General features: G+C 32.5%; 2 protein-coding genes across 4 annotated transcripts; one reads left to right on the plus strand and one right to left on the minus strand.

The window, feature by feature from the left end:
- Window positions 1–8,408: 8,408 nt before the first annotated feature.
- On the plus strand, window positions 8,409–12,049 carry LOC105368895 (BRISC complex subunit Abro1). Its single transcript, XM_011508051.1, has 6 exons — window positions 8,409–8,577; window positions 9,094–9,184; window positions 9,479–9,800; window positions 10,350–10,493; window positions 10,568–10,859; window positions 11,746–12,049. Exons 1-6 carry the CDS (start codon window positions 8,494–8,496, stop codon window positions 11,971–11,973), a joined length of 1,161 nt encoding a protein of 386 aa, XP_011506353.1. The 5' UTR covers window positions 8,409–8,493; the 3' UTR covers window positions 11,974–12,049.
- A 256-nt stretch (window positions 12,050–12,305) lies between these two features.
- On the minus strand, window positions 12,306–18,332 carry HPS1 (Hermansky-Pudlak syndrome 1 protein). 3 transcript variants are annotated; one of them, XM_011508080.1, is made up of 8 exons: window positions 18,068–18,332; window positions 17,386–17,660; window positions 16,756–17,228; window positions 15,998–16,628; window positions 14,351–14,471; window positions 14,005–14,118; window positions 13,813–13,898; window positions 12,306–12,583 (listed from the first exon to the last, which is right to left on the minus strand). In XM_011508080.1, exons 1-8 carry the CDS (start codon window positions 18,185–18,187, stop codon window positions 12,406–12,408), a joined length of 1,998 nt encoding a protein of 665 aa, XP_011506382.1. In that variant the 5' UTR covers window positions 18,188–18,332; the 3' UTR covers window positions 12,306–12,405. The 3 variants fall into 3 exon arrangements, with proteins under 3 accessions (XP_011506382.1, XP_011506371.1, XP_011506364.1); XM_011508069.1 differs by having other exon boundaries at window positions 14,351–14,489; XM_011508062.1 differs by having other exon boundaries at window positions 14,351–14,495.
- Between the last annotated feature and the right edge of the window lie 3,018 nt (window positions 18,333–21,350).

Consider the following 21,350-nt stretch of genomic DNA (forward strand, 5'->3'; position numbering starts at 1 on the left):
TAGACGCGATGAGTTAGCATTATATCCGTCGAAAGTATAAATTTTATAATATTCACACGTAGTATAGAAACTAGACATCTACATATTATCTGTCGAATTTAAAAATGAAAAAATAATGAAACTTCAGATATAAATAAAGAAGCCGTATGGTAACTTGAAGCTAACCGAAGTAACGAAAGTAGCATTTTTCAAATCTGCGATAATTCAGGTCAAGATTATGCATATAAACATATTGGTAATAATATCCAATACATATATATTAATATCAGCCTTCAGAAAATTTTTACAATTAATTTTCATAGGCGACCAGAAGGTGGCAAGCCAAAATTGCAACTGAGATTATAAATAATTGCATTAATTAAACGAATAATCTAATGTTATGAAATATAAAATCGGAAAGTTTATCCTAATGATGAAACAGTGTATTTATCATAACAAAAGTTATCTTGCTAGAAAAAATTTTATCTATAGCTTTAGTTATAATAAAAAATTGTTTTCCCAATGATTTTTTAAGGCATGAAAAAGATAATGGCCGTATACAAAATTTTTCTCAACCTCTTAACAATTGACATTATAAACGCCGAGTCTCTTGAATATCGCACTTAATGTTTTGTAAAATGCATATCGATAGGGCAAAGTCTTCCCTTATCGTTTCATTCTCTTTACTTTTCTGACGTTCTTTGAATATTTCAAAATAAATATTATATACGAACTCATTTAAAAAGTTTAATATTACAAACATAATTATAGGTCAATGGAGAGTAAAAAATTTTAATACCACAATGCAATTAATACGATTTATTATTTTATTATTTGAGCTATATATTTTTACATTTTTTAATTATGCCGTTTATCTATTATCTTTATAACTGATTAATTCAAATGTTTGTTAAATTATTGCTGGCGCTTGGTTTTCAAGAATAGTTTCAATAGAATTAGATGGATTATTTAGTGTACCGAATATCTAAATTTTACATGAGAGAATGAAAATTCAAATTGAAGGCAAACCTTAACGATATGAAAAGAAAAAAGTACATAAATATATTATAAAGTAGCGATTATTACTTTTAAAAGATTGTGAAGTATAAATGATTTAAATTACGGCTCTTCGTACTCTCGCTTATTTAATTCATTACGAAGACAAATAATTAATAAAAATTCATTACATTTAATTCATAACATTAAGAAAATACGCAATTCACGATAATTTGAAAAAAATTAATTTTTATATTTTCCTAGAGTGTGATAAATAATTATTAAATTAACGTTAAGATTAGATACGCTATTATGTCGATCAAATTTTATCATATTTACTAGAAAATAAATGTTAATTTAAGTAAACATGATAATAAAACATTTCTTGATCAAAGGGAATCCAATCTTGAACGTGCCAATTATAGATCGTGTATGTTTATGGAATTTGATTTGGATTTCACGTCAAGTTAACTCAATCAATTTATGATCGATGATCGTCAGTCAAGTCTCATACCTATACAAATGCATAATAGCTTTTTATTTTTTTTTTAATTTACTAATCCACCAGCTCGTGTGCATTAAAAGTATATTTACTATAAAAGTTATTTAATTAGTGCATACTCGCACCTATCATATGTGTATTGTTTAATTTTACAAACAAAATTAATTAGCAAAGTTGGAAATTAATAATATTATTAAAATCGATTATTTCGAGAGATATTAAGCTTACTGAATTTTATTATATGTAAAGATAATTTTGAAAACTTTTTCAGACGCGTATCGTAGATAGAAAATTTTAATTCATATAATTATTTTTCTTCCTTAATCAAATAATTCTCGTTTAAAATTCCATCTTTCCAATACGACCTCTTAAACATTCTATCATTAAACAATATAATTAATAAACTAAATTGCCTAAAGTAAAATGTTCAAAAAAAAAAAAAAAAATGAAAGCCATCGTCGGGGTCAAGTATCAATAATTCTAAAATCTAAAATTCATCCAAAACACAATAAACATTCAGTTTAAAACTTTTCTAATTAGCCCGTATTCAAGCTCCTAATAGCATAATCGTCCAATTACTCCTTTAGGCAATTCATTATTAACAAAGCTATCATAAATATCATATAGAGCTGAGTAAAGTCGTGGACTGGTCGGTGTTCTATTCTATTTTTCCCGATTGTCTGTCCTTCCGGACTTGGCTACCATTTCCACGAGTTATCGAGCAGCTCCCGCAATCTTTTTCGAACCTCGGGTACTCTAAATCGGGAGGAGACCATTCAAGGTAAAGCCGTCATCTAATTCCCCAACTACTTCCATAGAAATACATAAGCGTTGGATATTTTGGGCAGAATATTTGGGAGGGCATTGACTATGGAAACCATCGACAACTGCTTCAGCCGACTTTTACTCGATTTAACGCCGTTTTTCCCTATATTAAATGATATTTAATTACGATATCGAATCTAAGACATTGGAGTAGCGTGAATTATGGCTTACCTCTTTATATGAGATAATCTGTCATTATGTTGCAATAACGTGACTCGGCGCGCCTCCTCAATGGTAAATATTTATCCACTAAATACGATTGCCGTACAAGTTTTAATTTATTACAGATAATATTTACGTTTTTATAAACGAACAACATGCAATATAGGATTTATTATTCTGACGAATCAATCTATGTTGTACATTTTATTTTATAAAGATTTTTACATTTACAGAACATTCGTAACAAGTATAACCCCTGCAATTTTTACCGTAAATTCATGAATCATAATAATACAAGAAATCGGAAAACATTGATTTAAAAATTATACTGATTCTGTTGATGCAAATGTTGTTGCTGTTTGTCCGTTTAATGATTCTATAGTGATTTAAAAATATAAAAATTATAAAATGTAACTAAAATTATACAATGACGGAGTGTAATGGATTCTAAATTATTTATGAGTTTTATTTGAAATAAAGGTGAACGGTAAGGAAGTCACTATGGCAGTATTTAATTTTTTACGTAATTCTTTTTGAAATTTATCGTTACAACGTAATTTAAATATATATATATATATATATTCAAATTATGAATTTGTTTGATTTGGAATATTATAATGTATAAATAATTTTTTTTTTCAAATAATAATTCGTTCAATTGCCTTTAAAAATATTCAAAAAAGAAAATATCATGTACTCGCTGCATTTATAATTAATTTCAAATTTAACAATGATTATACATATGATTATGATTATAAAAATATACATATTTCAATGTAATACTTTTGATATTAAGTTTTATTTCTTATTTTTTTAGGCATTCAGATGACATTAAATTTGTAATTTTATTTCTCCATCTCTAATTTTGTCTTCTATCTCATTAAGAGTAGAAACGGGAAAAAGATTAAAAATTATTTACGTTTATAGATGTTGAAGAAAATTGTAACTTTTAAATGTCAATATATGTATTGCAATCAGTTTATTTATTAAATTATCATTTGATTTCAATTGAAATAAAAACCAACAATAGCACCAACAACAACAACGATAACAACAATAATAACGACAGTAATAATAATAATAATAATAATAATAATAATAATAATAATAACAACAACAACAACAACATAAAATATATTAAAAAACAAGCTTTAGTATAATATATAATTATGATTGAAGCATTTTATAGAATATTTAGTAAAATTTCTTAAATATATTTTTAGCAAATTTGTAAATTCAAACTATTTGAACATTTCATTACTTTACTGTAGATACTTGGATAATTTAAAATAATGTTGTCTCAAAAATGTTAAATAGCCGAGAAACTAAAAGTAATATAAAACTAATTGCTATTCTTTAATTCTTTCAAATTTCAATAAAACATGATTGGTCAAGTTATTTACAGACGTAACGCTCATAATTAATGTGGTAATAAAATTTAAGCATTCTAATAACTTATCGATAAACATTAATAAGAAAGAATGGGATTTGTTTTTTTTTTTTTTTTTTATTTTTATTTTGATACTTGACAATGGATATTTATCTTAAATACTAAATTAAAGTTATTTTTAAATCAACGATATAACTGAAATATAAACATCTTTTTGTTACAAGACAAGCAGCCCCAACAAAGCAAACAGTCAACAATTATCAACTATTATTTAAATGAACAAACTTTCATCCGATACTGATAATTAAGCCAGGATTTCATATTAAATTAACTATTGAAATATTTGTTACATGTAAGCCTTTTATGAAAACGAACATATAATTATATGAAAAATATGTTTTTTTTTTTTTAATGCAAGAACGCCAAGCGTATACGTTTTAAATTTAATGTAAAGTTTCGTTTGTTTTTTAAATATTGCAGTTGTGACGATAAATTGCAATTATAATCGGGATCCAATAACAGTTTTTATAATACTATATTATATATATATATATATATACATTGAATTGATTATACTACAAAAAAAAAAAAAAAAAAAAAAAAAAAAAAAAAAAAAAAAAAAAAAAAGAGGGGGGGGAGGAGAGAGAGATAAATCTTTAATCAGTCAACAATAGCAGCTTCGTTATTATAAAGCATATTTACCTTTTATTTTAACATCATTTATAAATAAAAGAAATGTTATTTTATCGTTTTCCATTATTATTAAAGATATTGTGAACTATAGAACAAAAATCGAGAATATTTTTTCTTTTTCAGTTATTTTCATGCGATAATACCTATACTTACTATGTATTGCACATATCAATAACAAACATTTTTAATGTACAAGTAAATATAATCGATTTTTAAGGACAACAAAGTAAAGTATGTATCTCGAAACACTACTAGCAATTTAAAATTTTAAAAATTTAACAAACCAATACATATAGTTCATAAGTATTTATTGAATTTTGTAATAAATTATGGAAGAAAAAAAATTCTTTTAATATAAGATATCGTTCTGATCAATAACAATGCAACGTTAATATTTTATTTCCTTAAAAAAAAAAAAACAAAAATTATGATTTTTATTTGACAATATATTGCTTAATTATAAAACTATTATTATCGTTATTATCGTTGTTGATTAATTTCTTCATATAAAAAACAGCATTGTGAGCAGCTTTTACAAATTTTTTTTTTTTTTTATAATTATCATTAATTTCTTGTTGTTAAAACAATAGAAAGAAAGTATGCCATTCTCTCAATATAATAAACCTCTGCCATATTTATAGTAATCAAATATTATCGTTGAAATTTTCATGTATGAAGAAACGTGGAAGACTGAAAAGTTTACTATGCCATTGCAAAACTAATATTTTGACTCATCAGGTTTTGTTTACCGTAACTTATAAAAATGTACGAAAACGTGGTGAAATCGATAAAATTTACTTTACACGGTATAATGTATATCTCCGTCGGCTATGAATGTCTTTTACATCTTAATGTAAATCTAAAAATTTTGCGTCTCTAATAAATTGCGAGGTATTTCGATGGTTTCAGAACTTTAGCTTTTCTAAGCTATGTGTAGGAGTCGTTTAGTTAATTATGGTAGCAGAGGTAACAGTTATGTACGTGTCAATGTCCGTCGAGTGAGATAGATAGATAGATAGATAGATAGATAGAGAGAGAGAGAGAGAGAGAGAGCGAAGAATCGAGGAATAGGTTTCGGATTGGGATTATTGAAATGATAATCGCTTGGCGCCGTACCGTTAGTTGACCAGATAATGAATAATATCAAGTAACTCGAGGATAAACATCGACAATATACATTTACCACTTCTAACTAGCATCGCAAATAAAATTGTAATGCATAATGTAAGGAACGCTAGTGAGATCTTAAAATTGAACGAATCTCTCATTAAAATTAAGGTCATATTATTGCAGAATATAAGAGATAGTCCGATGTGAGGACATATTTATTATTTATCAATTTTGGTTTAAGCTTTGAAACTGATAAAAACCCGTAGTATTAATAATGATGCATAGACATTCGATGTAAATTTTTTGGTGAAGTTAATCAACGATGATTTACAAAAGCCGTTGGTCTGTAATAAAAGTACTTTCTGTAAGTACGTGCTGCCTGTTTATGAATAGATGTTTGTAAAATTCTGTGCAATAACTCGAGTCACGCAGCCGCGAAAAAAACGTATTTAACGCAACGTGTGGTCCTTGGGACACCATAATCAATATTTATTATCGCGTTTTCATTATCAACGGTTTTAACTTTGGAACTTTATGATCCATGTGATATCTTCCATTAAGTGTACATATGTTTCGCAAGAATTTTTGTTTTATTTCGTTTATTTTTATTATTTAGCATTTGTTAAGCTCCTGTCGTTATTATACCGAGGCTTTGTCATTTACACTCGACGAGGTAATTTTCGCAAAAATTATAATAACAATGATGATAAATAAAGCCTTTCTTCAAATATTCAAATAATAGTCATTATAATCAAGAGATTTATTGCAATGGAGATGCACAGCCTATAGGACAAGTTAAGTTGGCTCTTGTTGGATTACGTGGAACGCAGCATCCAAAAAAGGCTTTCAATAACAAATTCTCTCGACATCTTTTCACCAAGAAGCTTGCGCGTCCCCTCGTTTTCGTACTAAATAATGCATTAATACAGGGAATATATTAGTTGGGCTAATCGTTAAGCGTTGAATGTAATATTGATAGTCGCAGAGCTGAGAATTGGCTTGCTCTCGTGTACAATGATACGGCAACACGCAATTGATTATTATTCAACATCACATCGGCATCGCATCATTGCACAATGAGCTTCGAATTAGCAAACTACCGATACGTGAGAATATTACGCGAGCAATGGTAGTTCGTGCAAAAGTGACTCGACGATGCCCAAAGAACTATGCACGAATGTAGCAATGGCCGGGCGCAACTCCCTAATCATTGTAAACATTTTCAACTAGTTTCCAAGCGACCACCCCCGCCTCCGAACAATTTCAATATGCAAATGCAAAGAGGGTGCTCGATGGAGGAAAAGGTCCCGCTAGCAGAAACGCGAAGGGTAAGATGTAGAATACGAAACTTTCCCGCCCTGTAAAATTCAGACAAAGGCCGTTTCAAATGATCTAGACTCCTAAACTTGGCCTCGTCTACTATCGAGTCTAACCAACACTCGTCTCTTCTTCTCTTAATGGATTTCTTGCGAGAACTTTTTGTCTTTTATTAACCCTAATGTACTTGAAAGCGATCATCGATTTCTAACTCAACCCGCGATTCTTCCAAGAATCCTTGTATGTCCGGTCATTCGATTCGCTCTAGTTTACATATACATATATATTCTCTCTCGCTCTCTGTCAGGAGATGTAACTCGGAATTGTCGTTCACGTGTAATTAACTTGTGTGAATAACATTGAATGTACATGGAGTTCTGCGACACGAAGCCAGTGAATTCGTTGAAATGTCTATCGCGTGCGTCACTAGAGGAATCGACTGAATCCGTCTAACGCCCACGCCAATACGAACTAATTTAATCGAAGACGATGTCGAATTATTTCTCTCTCTCTCTCTCTCTCTCTCTCGACATTTGTTTCATCCTCTCGTGCGACCGAATTGCGTTCCTCGACGCCGGCACAACGACTCACGCGAGCAATTAAGAAAGCCTATGAGTATATAAGCTGTCCCATAGCAATCTCAAAGCTTATATTATTTTAATAATACCCAACTTTCATCATTATTATGAAAAAGTTTGCCATAACAAAATTATCGACAATCGACAACAATTATTTCCAAACGAACAGACTAATCAATCGAGGCAGTGAGAGGATTTGCTTTATCTACTTTCTTTCTTTGTCGCGATTGTTATTGTTAAATTGCGCGAGGACGTGCAAAACCATAATAATGCTAGCAAGCAGCCTGCGTAATTCTTAATTAATTATCTGCAAATTTCGTCAACCGAGGACCTTTCGTCACCTCAGCCACACAAACGAAACACTGAATTGGAAACTCCCGATCTGTTGTAGGACATTAAGCTTCGACCTTGACCCTTGGCAATTGCACTGGTGGCTATGATCATCAAGACGATCTGCCGGACAAATCGAAAGCGCGATGAAGTGTTACGTCCGCCCTCGTCCTCCAAAGCCAAATCCCCGAGGTGTCCCGGTAATCGAACACCAAGCGAGCAACTGTCTTTATCCTGGACGCAACAGCCGGCGAGTGTCACCGCCTGAACGACGATTGTCTTTTTTCTTTTTCACTTGTTTTTTTCTTTTCTCTTTTTGTTTCTTTTACGGAACACGTGGTTGGTGGCCGTAGCCGTGGGGAGGGCATAAGTACGTGTGCGCGTGCGCGTGCCGGTAGACAGCAGAGGCGCCGTTTAGCCGCGGGAAGGTGGAGACCGGAGACCGGATGCGCGAGACGAGTTCGCGTTTACGATTGTAACATTTGGATCGTGCGGTAGGAGTTGCCAAGGTCGAGGTACGCGTTATTAGATTTCGCGGCTGTGTTCCTTGAGAGACCCTTGCTAAGAGCGTAAAAGATCCAAAGGACTTTGGGAGCGTTTTAAGCCTCGCAATGGCTAACGATGAACTGCTCGCTATGATTTCGGGGCCCGCCTTGTCTCTCCTGCTTTACGAGAACAGGAGGAGCCATGATCAGGTAAGGGTTGTTTTGTACCTTAGAGCTTAATGTCCCGTTCTATCTCTCTCTCTCTCTCTCTCTCTCTCTCTCTCTCTCTCTTATTAAAATGATCTCTGCCTGATGTAGAGATTATAATTGACCTAGTTAACCGTACTACCGTACTCGTTTCTATTATATTAACATTAGAATTTATTCATTATTTTTAATTTAATGTTATTTTTTTTAATTATTATTTATGGTAATGCCACTCTCATTATACGTTGATAATGAATTTTTGTGGTTTTGCTTAATTCGATGTATATTTGCAACTATATACGCGCGACTAATGTGACATACAATATGTCGGATTGTTTACCGTTCGGCTCGAGTTACGACCCTTCAATTGTTTTTCAACTCAAGTATTTCGCAATCTTCCATTCGCTTTTACAATTTGTTACAATTCAATCTGCCTTTTATTACCTATGCAACACACCAGCCTATTGGTAATTCTTATCAGTCTTTACTTACAGTAATTTGAGCAATTTATTATTCCAGATTGGATTTCTATATGGAGAAATTGTCGAACATATTAATAAAATTGTTACAGATTCTGATAGAAATATCGAGTATGTTAAGCGTCACATAAGTAAGATTTGATATAAGAGTATTTTTTTTAAACCAATATTGATTAAATTAATTTTTGTCGTTTAATAATCTTAAGCCGTGTAATTATTAAATAAGTTTAATATGTTAAGAAACAATTTGAGAATATTTTTACTACTTTTAGCAATAGAAATGTACAAGAACAGATTTATCTGCCATTAAAATTAATTAAATCGGTAAAATAGGTATTATATATATATATATATATATATATATATATATATATATATATATATGTGCACGTATCAGAGTGTATCAAAGTGTATTTTATTTTTAGATATAAAAAGTGTGGAGGCTTACCCTATAAGCAAGCCTTTTTACAACTCCATTGGAAAACTTGATGAAGAAATTTTAAAGAATTTTTTAAAAGATAATATTAAACAAGTTGTGGGATGGTTTCATTATCGAGAAAATTTGCCTATAAGAGCATCGATTAGAGATAAAATTTTACATTGCCAGTTATCAGCTTTTTTCTCAAAGATAAATAACATACAAAGAAAAGACAATTTTATATTATGTCTTATGAACTCTTCGGTATCTGCAGGAGGCGGTACATATAAGTTTAAGCATCATCTCTTTCGATATGAAAAAATTTCAAGGTCATTATCATAGCGATTAAACGTATTGCCCATATTTAAAATTTTACCAATACTTTTTAAAAAGAACAAAATTTTCTACTTTACATGTTTTCTTTTACTTTACTTTATTCGTTACATTATCGCAATGTTAACTTTAACATTCTGCATAAAATATAGATAATAGTATATACTTTGCAAATATTTATATAAAACCTATTGTAGAAATTATAGATTATGATTTTAATTGCCAATAAAATTGCAAATATGTTCTTGTAATATCTTATAAATCCAATCATTTTTGTAAGAAATTATAAGAAATAGTCATTAAGATTAATATCGTGGACTTGTCGCCAACAATGCTCTACCGCTTAACACAAAAGTTCTGAATTATAACAAATATTTTCCGAGAAATTTATTCTCAATTTTTATTAAAAGTAGTTAAGACTATATAGTTAAATTATACGTAGCTACAATAGGTATAGATATAAAAATATGTATAATTGAAATTGTAAAAGAAATTTTTATTGTACGAGAGATGTCGTTATAATGTTATTTCATTTCTTTTAATAGTACAAAGTATAAGATATTACCAGTGCCGTTGAAGGTAAATAATCTAGGAGCCGATGCCACAAAAGTGGATGGGTATAATTACAAGCCCACGCTACATTCGTCACATAAATCAGATGCTTTCGATTCAATATACGCATCGGTGAAGTAAGAAAACAAATTTAAGTGACCTGTAAATATTTCCATCGTTATCAGCCAGTCGATCATTTTATCATTTGTAGGGATAATTTGATAAATGAAACGAGCGTGGATTCCGTGCAAATAATACAAAAGGCTGCTGAAAATCATTTGGCTAAATTGATTGTTGAAGCCAATAAATCTGATCAACTGATATCGGATCTCCAATTAGAACTTAATGAACTTCGACAAAAGCAGTTTATTGAAAATTGTAAATCGGAAAGCTTAAGACGTAAAAATGAAAAGGGTGAAAGCAAATTGGACAACGACTTAAAGCTGGATTCTGACGAGTCAAAGAAATCATTGGGCTTACCAAATGTTTGTCGTTTACATGAGGTAGGTAGGAAATTACTGCATTAAATAGTTACGATTAAAATTTAATTCCATGACAGATTCTAATATATTTTGAATCGAATAAAGTTAAATATCCATATGGTTGGGCGGGTGGGGGGGGGGAGTTGCTTTTTAATTTTGTTGAAAATTAACTAACGTCCTATAGGTTAATACGAAATTATTTGTATATTTATTCATTAAAAATGTTTTTTACGCCAATTACACTTTTATATAAAAGTAATGCTTTTAAAATGTAGAACGTAGAATATTTTCTTAGAGAAATTCATTCTTTTCTTTTAATAGATAAATGTATTTATTCACATGTTGGATAGTAGGTCATTAACACAAATAATAATTTATCTAGAATCGATGCTTGTCAATAGTAAATTCAAAATTAAATTATATATAGATTTTTCGTATACATTATCATTTGGTATAATCGAGTGATATTGAGAATATTTGAAGAAATTATCACATTAGAAATTGCTTTGATTTATCGACGTTTTTCACAAAAATTCATTTGACATCCTCGAATTACAATGCACATAATATTTATTCTATAATTTTGATAAATATTTTAATGTGCTAATAGAATGCGTTAAATGTGTGTACGTGAGTATTAAATATAGTAGAGGATGGGAAACAATGTCTTGATATATATTTTTCACTCTATACAAGAGCAGGTATATTAAAAGTTACGAATATATTTTACATAAAATTTACTAAACAATCGTTCGAATGATATGATATTTAATGAAAAATCTCTAATGAAAGTGGTCATACAATTATATATTATTGACTGAACTAGACAGAGATTTGTAAATAAGAAGTTCGTCATTATCCGAGTCGTCATGCGTCATCATTAATAAAACGTTTTGTTCGATTACAGAGTAACACGGAGGCGAGTAGCAGTGAAAAAATTTCATCTCAATCGACGCAACAGAGTAACATTACCAATAGCATTCGTTGCGAGTGTCCCGACAAATATAACTCGACCACGGTCTCTGCGTCCTTCACAGACGTTGAACAACTCGAAGTAATAACCGAATCAACAATAGTGTCAAATGGCCGAAAAATCGACAGTCGATTGCCCGACCACAAGGATCCCGAACTTTAACAAATAAATACAGAGATTCTCCGTAAAGTCGAGCTCCTGTTGCCGAAGTTGACGAACCAGAGCGATTCGCTATTATTATTATGTTCAATTATTCTTCGTTTCTCGAACATCGTGGGACACGACGAATAGTCAACAGCATCTTTTCTTCCTCTCCAATCGTTTCTTTACCTCTCTCTCTCTCTCTCTCTCTCTCTCTCTCATTACGACAGCTCAACACATACAATTCTTTCCGTAAGCAGAAAGCTTCATTGCCAACGGAATTGTACGCTGGGTATAGTCAGTTAGTTCCCGAGTTAAACGGCTTCATTCCTAATACACGTAACTCATTACGTTATGTACACACGCCAGTTTAGTGCTCGTCAATTGTTCGAGCTGTTTTTTCCTAAATGTCCATCGCAAATATACATATACATATAGATAGTGGCTGTATTTTTAAATTAAGTCCGCGGGGTTGTTGGGCAGCCCGGTAACTTCCCAGATGGTCGCCGCAAGTCGCCGCGAGTGTTCGAGCACGCAGGAGGACGTAGCCAGGCCTAGATGAACACAGTATAGTTCGTAAATCCGGATCTTGCTTGCCGAGAGCTTAGGGAAATAGGTATCTGCTAATTTTCTACGACAATAAAAACAATATGCGTGTGATATTAACAATGATAAAAGTTCCAGTTGTTGGTATTGTCGAGGATCGTTACTGGTTTTGGTTTTATATCGACTGATTGACTAGGATATTGGAACAACGTCTTTTGCTTTGGGTCTCACAGCCGTGTCGAGTGGATTTAAATGATAATTTAGAGGTGGTGGATGGACAACTGTAGTCTCCCTGTGCACGTCTCGAGGATTAGTATGGTTAAAAAAAAAAAAAAAAAAAAAAATAGTTTCTCTCATTATTGATACATTTCATGGCGATTAAAAGCGAAAATACTTCAAGGAAAACACTTAATAATAGATATTTCGAGAAACGTAAATTTTTGCTTGAAAAGTTTCCTCTAGTTAGTACAATTTGTTAATTTATTAGAAGAAATTTATTATTATAATTTATTAAACTAAGAAAACGTTTACTTTTTTATATGTATGTATATATATATATATATATATATATTAAAAAAAAAAAAAAAAAAAAAAAAAATAACAACAAACAAACAAAGTATTTAGTAGAAGAGCGTTTGCATATTTGAATGTGCGGAAAATAGACCAAACAACAAGAGTTCATTTGTTTTCGAATGATACGATTATCTTTTGTTAATAATAAAAAAAAGTATCCAAGTTAATTAACATAAATTAGAAATCGCCATTGCAATTGAAATCTTAATATTAAATTTATTTTACTTGAGGTATTTTAGATTTTATTTTTGAATTATTATTTTTGAAAATTCTTACCGAAAAAATACTTGTATCGAAAAGTTGAAATCGTCATACGTCGTTAAGATGATCATTAATCGATATGTTTGTACATCATTTCAAATACATAATTTCAAACACGTAAATTCACGTTACATAGCATTAATTTCATAATAAATGTCATATAGTCATGATATACGTGTAAAAAATGAATATTAAAATTAATCAACAATTTAAAGAATTCATTAAGTATTATATTTAAGTTAACGTTTATAATTAAAGAAGAAAGAAGAAAGATGTTTTTTTCTCACAACAAAATGTTAATAAGAGAATTATTTTTGTATTGAAAAACTAGAGTTCGTTATTTTTAAGCGATATTTGCTAATAATAATTTTAATTTACTAATTTGAGTCTGATATGATGATAATAATTTCGATATTAATCAACAGTCCTATGTTATTATCGACTTTAAACTTAAAAATTTCTCATTGTTACGATACAAACCTGTAATAATCTCCACAGAAAATGCCAGGTACTGGAAAATTTCTCAACATGTGATTAAAATACGTTTTGCATTTAAGTGGTGAACCCTGAAGAAAAAAAAAGAAGAAAAAAAGGAAAAGAAAAGAAAACGTCATTTAATTGATAAAGTAATTGACACGTAAAAGTATTTTATAATTGTTTAAATCAACATACCGAACTATCTTCGAACCACAAGAAGTAAGCGTAGTTAAATGTTGTATCTTTCCACATTATAGACATATGCCCTTCCTGAAGGTGTATTCTACTCTGTTCCACCATGTTCCATATCTGTAACAATGATGTAACAATGATGTAACATTACCTTCCTAAAGCCATTGATATTATATTTATTTAAAAATTTTTAAATAAAAGTTTGAAAAATTTTAACGCTGTTGTAAATATTTACTCGACTCACATAAGCCCCTCGCAATAATTCAGTTTATTTCTTATATTAAATAATAATTAATAAAGTAGATTTATCATAATTGTCGAAATTATTTTTTGAAATTATAACATTTACCTTTCTCGTTGTTAATGCTAGTGTTTCGCAATTTGTGAAATCTATCGTAGGAGCAATTAATCTGTGAGTCGTCCTGTCAATGTATATAAAGTGCACTAGACCAGGAAATTCTTCCAGATATTTGTTGATCGTTAGGGAAGTTCTCGTATATGCAGAATTAAGCATTAAGGACAAATACTCAAAAGCATTAATAGGCAACAACTTATATTTACAATAAGCGACATTTACTTTTTAATAACATTGCATTCGCATCTCTTAATAATTGGGATATAATTATTATTTGCTGCATATCGACGAAAAATTTTACAAACCAGCTTGTAATAATTTAATTTGTCTTTACACTGTAAATCATTCCACAAATAAAATGCAATTTTATTTTACTCTATTATATAGATATTAAGGATCTATAATTGTTATGAGCTACGTCATCACGGGTACTAAAATCAATCAAAATGAGAAAATATTACGGGTTGACGTGGATTGAATAAATAAAATAGGAAATAGGTGTTTTGAAGAATAAATTACATACGAATGAGCTTTTTACGTTCCGTCGGCATTTCATTTGAACAATAAATTCTAATGCAAATGTTCTTTCGCTAAAATGGCAATAATACAAAGTCACGATTTCTAATGAAAATTTATAAGAATAGGAAGAAACTCATAATCCTTCATTACTTGGGTTTATTCAAATAGTTTTTAATATCTTTGTCTTTAATTCTCTAATAATAACTCTCTAATGCAAATAAAACAAGTAATGCATTTATCCTGGTTAATATGTTACGTTAATAATAAATATAGACGTATAGCATCTTTTACTTATTTATTTAACAGAATAATTAATTGGACCAAACTGTAAGGTATGTGCATCAGTCGATGTCAATAAATACAAGTAATGAAGATTCTGCATCGTTTTATTTATGCCTTTTTACTTCAATTTTCTCATATAGTTTGTTTTACGTTGTACGTTTCGATGGGGACATTGTTTTTTAGCTTCCATTTCCTAAACAGTCGTGTATGTACTAAATTTAATAATGATGAAGCCATAACAATGAGTACACTACGTTTCTGTATTGGCAGTAAGAGAAAAAATTTTCCAAGATTAGGGTAATTTAATTGAAAAATTTGTTAACGATCGTAGTAAAAACAGCCATATGATCGATTCCATTGTTTTTCCCAGCAAAAGATGCGAGCAACATAAAAATAATGTCGAATTCAATTTTAAAAATTGTTCAGAACTTAATCAAGGTCATAAAAAGAAGAAAAAAAACAAAAACAACAAATGCACACAGCATTTGTAAATTTGTGATCGACAACAGTGGAAAGACATTTTAGTAGCTTTTAACATTAAAACAATCTACAATGCGTTAGAATAAAATCTATGTTAGTTTATCTTTCGGTTTTTATCTTAAGAGTTTAATTCAAATTTAATACATTGCAAATGTATGTAAACAATAAAGCATTACCGTAATATAATAGACCTATTACAGCCAATACCAATCGCATTAAACGTATTCTTAATTTCTTAACTACAAGTTACTTAAAGAGCAGCGATAATAAAATATTCATTATTATAGACTATATTATAATAATAAAGCTTAGCTAATACTTTCACCAATAATCTACGGTGTTAAAGTAAAAAAAGGATATGATCCAATAGTGAAGTTCTTTAAAGCTTTGACTTTTAGGAAATCATTGAAGTCGTTCAGCTTATGACAGACAAGTCTACTAACGGTCATTATCACATCCTTCCCATGCTTAAGGAAATTTTTATTCAGACATGTCATTCTGAAGAGTTCTTTCAGCGCATCGAGGAAGCTACTTGTATTTGATTCTACTTGCAGAATTGATTCGACGTCCCTAGATTTCAACAGTTCTGTATACTTTTTCTTAACAAACTCCCATTTAACTTGCATTCGCCTTTGGTACATGTCAACCTCATTACTAACGTTTGCTCTATTTTTCTTTATACCGTCCAAGGTCTTCTTAATAGCTACTTCTAAGTTATCAAAAGCTGGCCTCAGCTCATCTATATCCCTTTGCAACTGAAGTCCATTTATTATATTTAAATAGCGAAAGCTATCGTACAATCCAGATGAAATCGTCAGATTTGTCATTTCGACTATCGTTACTAAATTTATTCCCTCTGACAATTCGGATATGTGAATAGTGTTGGCCGTGTAACCAGTCTCTTCGGAACCAAGAAACATTAATTGACTATAGAATCCATCGAGAGCGTATAGGCAAAGGCCTTCGCTTATGGATGAATCTCTGGAACCTTCTGAAAGCAAATGTAAAATAAGCGAATATATATATATATATATATATATTGATTTAAATTTTCCCCTCTCTGCTTTTACCGACAAACTTAATATTCTAGTCGACAATTTTGGAAGGGACATTCGTACCAAATAAATGATTTATGTCCTCCGATGTGGGATTAGACAATTTTCCAAAATGCCCACGAGGCTTGATTTCCATTTTATTCGACGAACCATTTTGAAACAAAAGAATAGAATCGCTATTGGAATCATTTTCACGAGCGCTGTACTCTCCAGTTTTATTCTTATTGGCTACGTAGCATAAAAGTACCATCATCAAAATGTCCGATGCTAATAAATCCTGAGCATTTTTGCTGGAAAAGAGGGAGAGGAACTTGTGCTCAACGAGTATCAAAACGTGTACATTAGAGAATTCCGACTGAGCTTTCAATTTGTCAGCTGCGTCGCTCAATATTCTCAATGTGGCGGATGCCAGATCCGCATTTACCGATAATTGTTCGACAGCTTCGGTTAGAATATTCTGTTCCGAACCTCTCAAATCGCTCCATGCATCCAAGAGAAAGGAGACCATCTGAACCCTCTGTTTGCTTATTTTCAATCTAGAAAAGTCAAAGGACAAGGGCACTAGTTATTAATTAGCTCAGCGCAAGCCGGATTACCACCAATTATGAATTCAACGCTCTGTACATTCGACACAATAGACAATGCGTATAAAATGATTAAATCACATGCGCTGACAAGCTCTTTTTCACTCACAAGGAAACATCCGGACCACAGAGATATCTCACGACGGTAATGCATACACCTATCGTTCGTCGCATTATCTCCAGCTCTTCGTTGGAAATATAAATAAACATATACCCCATGAATTCATTGAATACCATATTTGTGCCATCTTGGCATTTCATCGACGTATAAGTGTTGCCAAATTGCGATGCCATGATATGCTGGGACGTGACAATTGGCGAAAACAGTTGCATGATAATATTTGGACTGGGCTTGAAGTTTGATCTTGACGAATTGCTTTCATTCTGAAAAATGAAAAAAATGTATCGATACATAGGATCATTGATTGATAAACAATGAAAAAAAAATCACATATACGTATATGCGTCTGCCTGCACACGCCGTAATACGACTTTCATCCCTGCGTGTGCAGAGTTTCGCAGTCAACATAAGCATATTCGACCATACAACAATGTCAACTAAGCGCTTGCATTTCCAAACAACCCCACTACTATGAAATATCCAAGAGAAACATCCATCGCGATAATCAAATAACAATGCCAGTACATCTAATAACAAGCTTGCAAGTACTTTGGGTGACACTGTGTGCAGCTAGATAAACACCAACTTTCCACGCTTATAGCAATTCAAAATGCGATGTCAGGCTAATTTGACAATTTTCACTCGTTAAATAAATGCGGCGTTAACCTACTTTGCTCTCGGTGACGAGTCCTTGTAATTTGGCCAGCTTTTGAATGTGATTCGCGAACTTCTTGTTGCACTTTGTAAATAAAACGTCGTTCAACTGATCGAATATCAATATGCCTCTCATGTTTGCTCGTTGGATATAAAATCGCCGTCACACTGTCCTTAAGATGCGATACTTATCTCGGCATTTTCACGTCACCGTACTCCGCATCGATTACGTAAAAAAGAAACAAACCGACTAATACCCCGACAAGGTTCAACTCTCGCACGTTTACTTTTCCTTTTGCTTTTGCTGCTGCTGCTGCTGCTGCTGCTGCTGCTATTACTACTACTACTACTACTACTACTACTACCATTACTATTACTACTGCTGCTTCTGCTGCTGCTGTACGTCGCGCTTACAAACACACGAGAACGCACGCACCCGAGTACAAACACGCAGCCGTCAAATAACAGGTTCCCCTCGACTTTTCTTGCTGCTCTCGCCTCACCGCCGCTACCGCCGCACCGCTACCACTACACCGCTACCGTCGCCATCCATACCACACACCATGACTGTCGGCATCGCGAGCGCGCACACGACGACGACACCTAACGCGTTGTTTACAATCTGCCGGCTATTTCCGTGTAGCCATTGCGACCCCCTACGTGCATTCCAACGTCAATGCTCGCTTGTACGATGACAAATGACTTTCGTCGGTCGCGCCGTAGGTGTCACTAGTGCTTTCGCTCCTTGGCATTTGCCCCCGATCGTCGCGGAACGTCCGTACGGATCGGACCCTGGGATCCGAGGTGACGAGACAATGACGCCGTCGTCGATAAATAAGCTCGAGGGGTGCGACCGTGAAGCCCGAGGCTTCTCCGCAGGGACGCAGTGCTCGACGGCAACGCGATCGCTGATTCACCTGCTCGGGGACCATCGACCTCGCGGTTCGACTAATCAGCCAAGGCTAATTACGGGAGGAATAGGCGCGAGTGCGACGTCTTATCGAGCGATGGTAGCGTGCGCCAAGTAGGCGGTCGTGCGTTACTTTTTCTGTCTCTTTTTATTTTTCTTTTTTCTTGGCAACTATGGCGTTTTTAGCCAAGTAGCGAGGGATTGGGAGAGAGATAGGCGATTTTGATGTTACGAATAGCCGACGATCGGGCTGGCCGATGTCGCGTAATCGAATAATTGTGAAGGTGAGAAGGTGATGGGATAACGGTCGCGGGCGAATTCGAAAATCGTGGATTTGGGGGCCTGGCCGGTGCCCGCGACCCCTCGGTTTCTCGATCGGCGGAGCGAAGGGGATGGAATGCGGCGAGGCTTGCTTCCACGGCAGTCGGAAAACTTGCTTCGTTCGATGAATTTCAATCGATTGATAATGACAATCAATCGTCGCGATTATAGTACATTGCCTTACAGCGGAGATAAGGAAATGATGGGAGGGGAGTTTCTTTCTACTCTATGCTATTAGGCTTATTGATTGTTTATAAAAGACTATAATCTCGTGCGTCAATTAATGATAAAGATCGTTGAAATTGGATAAAATTCTCGATGCTCGATAAGCACTTGAAAATTTGACGTCAAAATATTACGTCATTTATCTTTGATCGTCGCATGCACTTGCACGTGTAGTCCATTGCTTCTATTATTAGCCTTTATCGATTGAAATTTTGAAACATTTTTTCTTCTTTTTTTTTCTTTTCTTTTCTCTTTTTTCTTTTCAATCTATCAATCTATATATATATATATATATAACGTACGCCTGTTGAAATACGACGTGAAGGCTTGAATTTGTGGGCGATTAAAAAATGTGGAAATTTTGTGTACGCTCGCGCACGTCGTCAAGTCGTTTCACCTTAAAATCTGTTTATTATCATGAGGGTGTACGTTCGTCGATCGATAGATCATTATTACTATTATTATAATCGTTAAGAATAAATACAAAGGATTGTGATTGAGGCGATAAATAAATGGCGTTGAATCAAACAATCGCGTGTATTTGCAGTAACACAAATATATTTATAATATCTCGAATAAAAATGAACTTTTTTAAAAGGCTAACAAACAAATACAATTCACATTCAAATTGCTTGAACGCAAAACGTATTAATCACATTAAATTACAATCGCTATACAAGATCATATATATCATATTAATACGAATTACTTTCGAAGAATGACGGAATGTCATTTTTCGGTGTTTTTCTCTCGCACAAACGTTCAATGACAAAGCTACATTACCATTTTATTCTGATCTGTCTTGGACGATTACATCGCCATTTCCATACTCTCTCGCCTTTACTTCTCTTATGTTTCTCGGTACTCGAAACTCGACAAAACGAATGCAATTAACGCACGCGAGTGCGTTTTAATTCCGTGCTCGATAACAAATTTTCTGCGAACGGGTTATATATGTATTTGGACATCTCGTTAAATTACGTGCGCACAAAACAATACATTTAATTTAAATTTAAACTATAAAATCCTCTCTACGACCAATGTAACATTATGCACATATATTATTATATTCTTGGGCATTATTATCATTTGGCCGAAAGTACATGATGTACATAGGATATTTTATTCGTGAATCGTCGACTTTTAAGCGAGTATTTTTGTGTTCAAGAGGATATATCCAGCGATAAATGTTTATTCACGTACTTTCTTTTGCGCGAGCGGCAAAGGCTTATCAAACAATTATTTACAATCGGCAAATTTGCCTCAATTCAGGGCCATCAATAATCAGCTCGATCAATTCTTTCACTTAAGACAAATATTATAACGTACGTAAACGATAACAAAAATATGCTTCTTTGGCAATTTTTCTTCCAAACTTATACTACATCGAAGCCTACCCTTTATCACTGCTTATATTAAAAAGGAATTCAATTTTACGAATCGATCGATTATGATTGGCTTCGTCAGTTGAATAAAATATAAAAAAAAGAGAGATAGAGAGAAGGAGAGAGAGAGAGAGAGAGAGAGAGAGGAGAGAAACTTTTTAACTATACATTGGACTACGAGTAAACAACATTAGAAATTTATTAAATATTAATATATTAGCAATTAGATTATTGTAGGGAATGATTTCATGTTTATAGGCATTCGAGTCTGGATGTATCCTCCTCTCGTTCAAATAGACAAAGCTCAGTTTTACATGACATTTTCCGTTCGATTGCAATTAGTATATTTACGAGTGTCCATTAGTAAAATTCTAGCTTTTTTCTTTTTTTACATTCAGACTGAACAACATAAATAAATGAGATCGATTGAATTATTCAAGGGACATTATGGTAATACT

This window comes from Ceratosolen solmsi, unplaced genomic scaffold (assembly GCF_000503995.2).
Source record: "Ceratosolen solmsi marchali unplaced genomic scaffold, CerSol_1.0 scaffold10, whole genome shotgun sequence".
Taxonomy (NCBI): domain Eukaryota; kingdom Metazoa; phylum Arthropoda; class Insecta; order Hymenoptera; family Agaonidae; genus Ceratosolen; species Ceratosolen solmsi.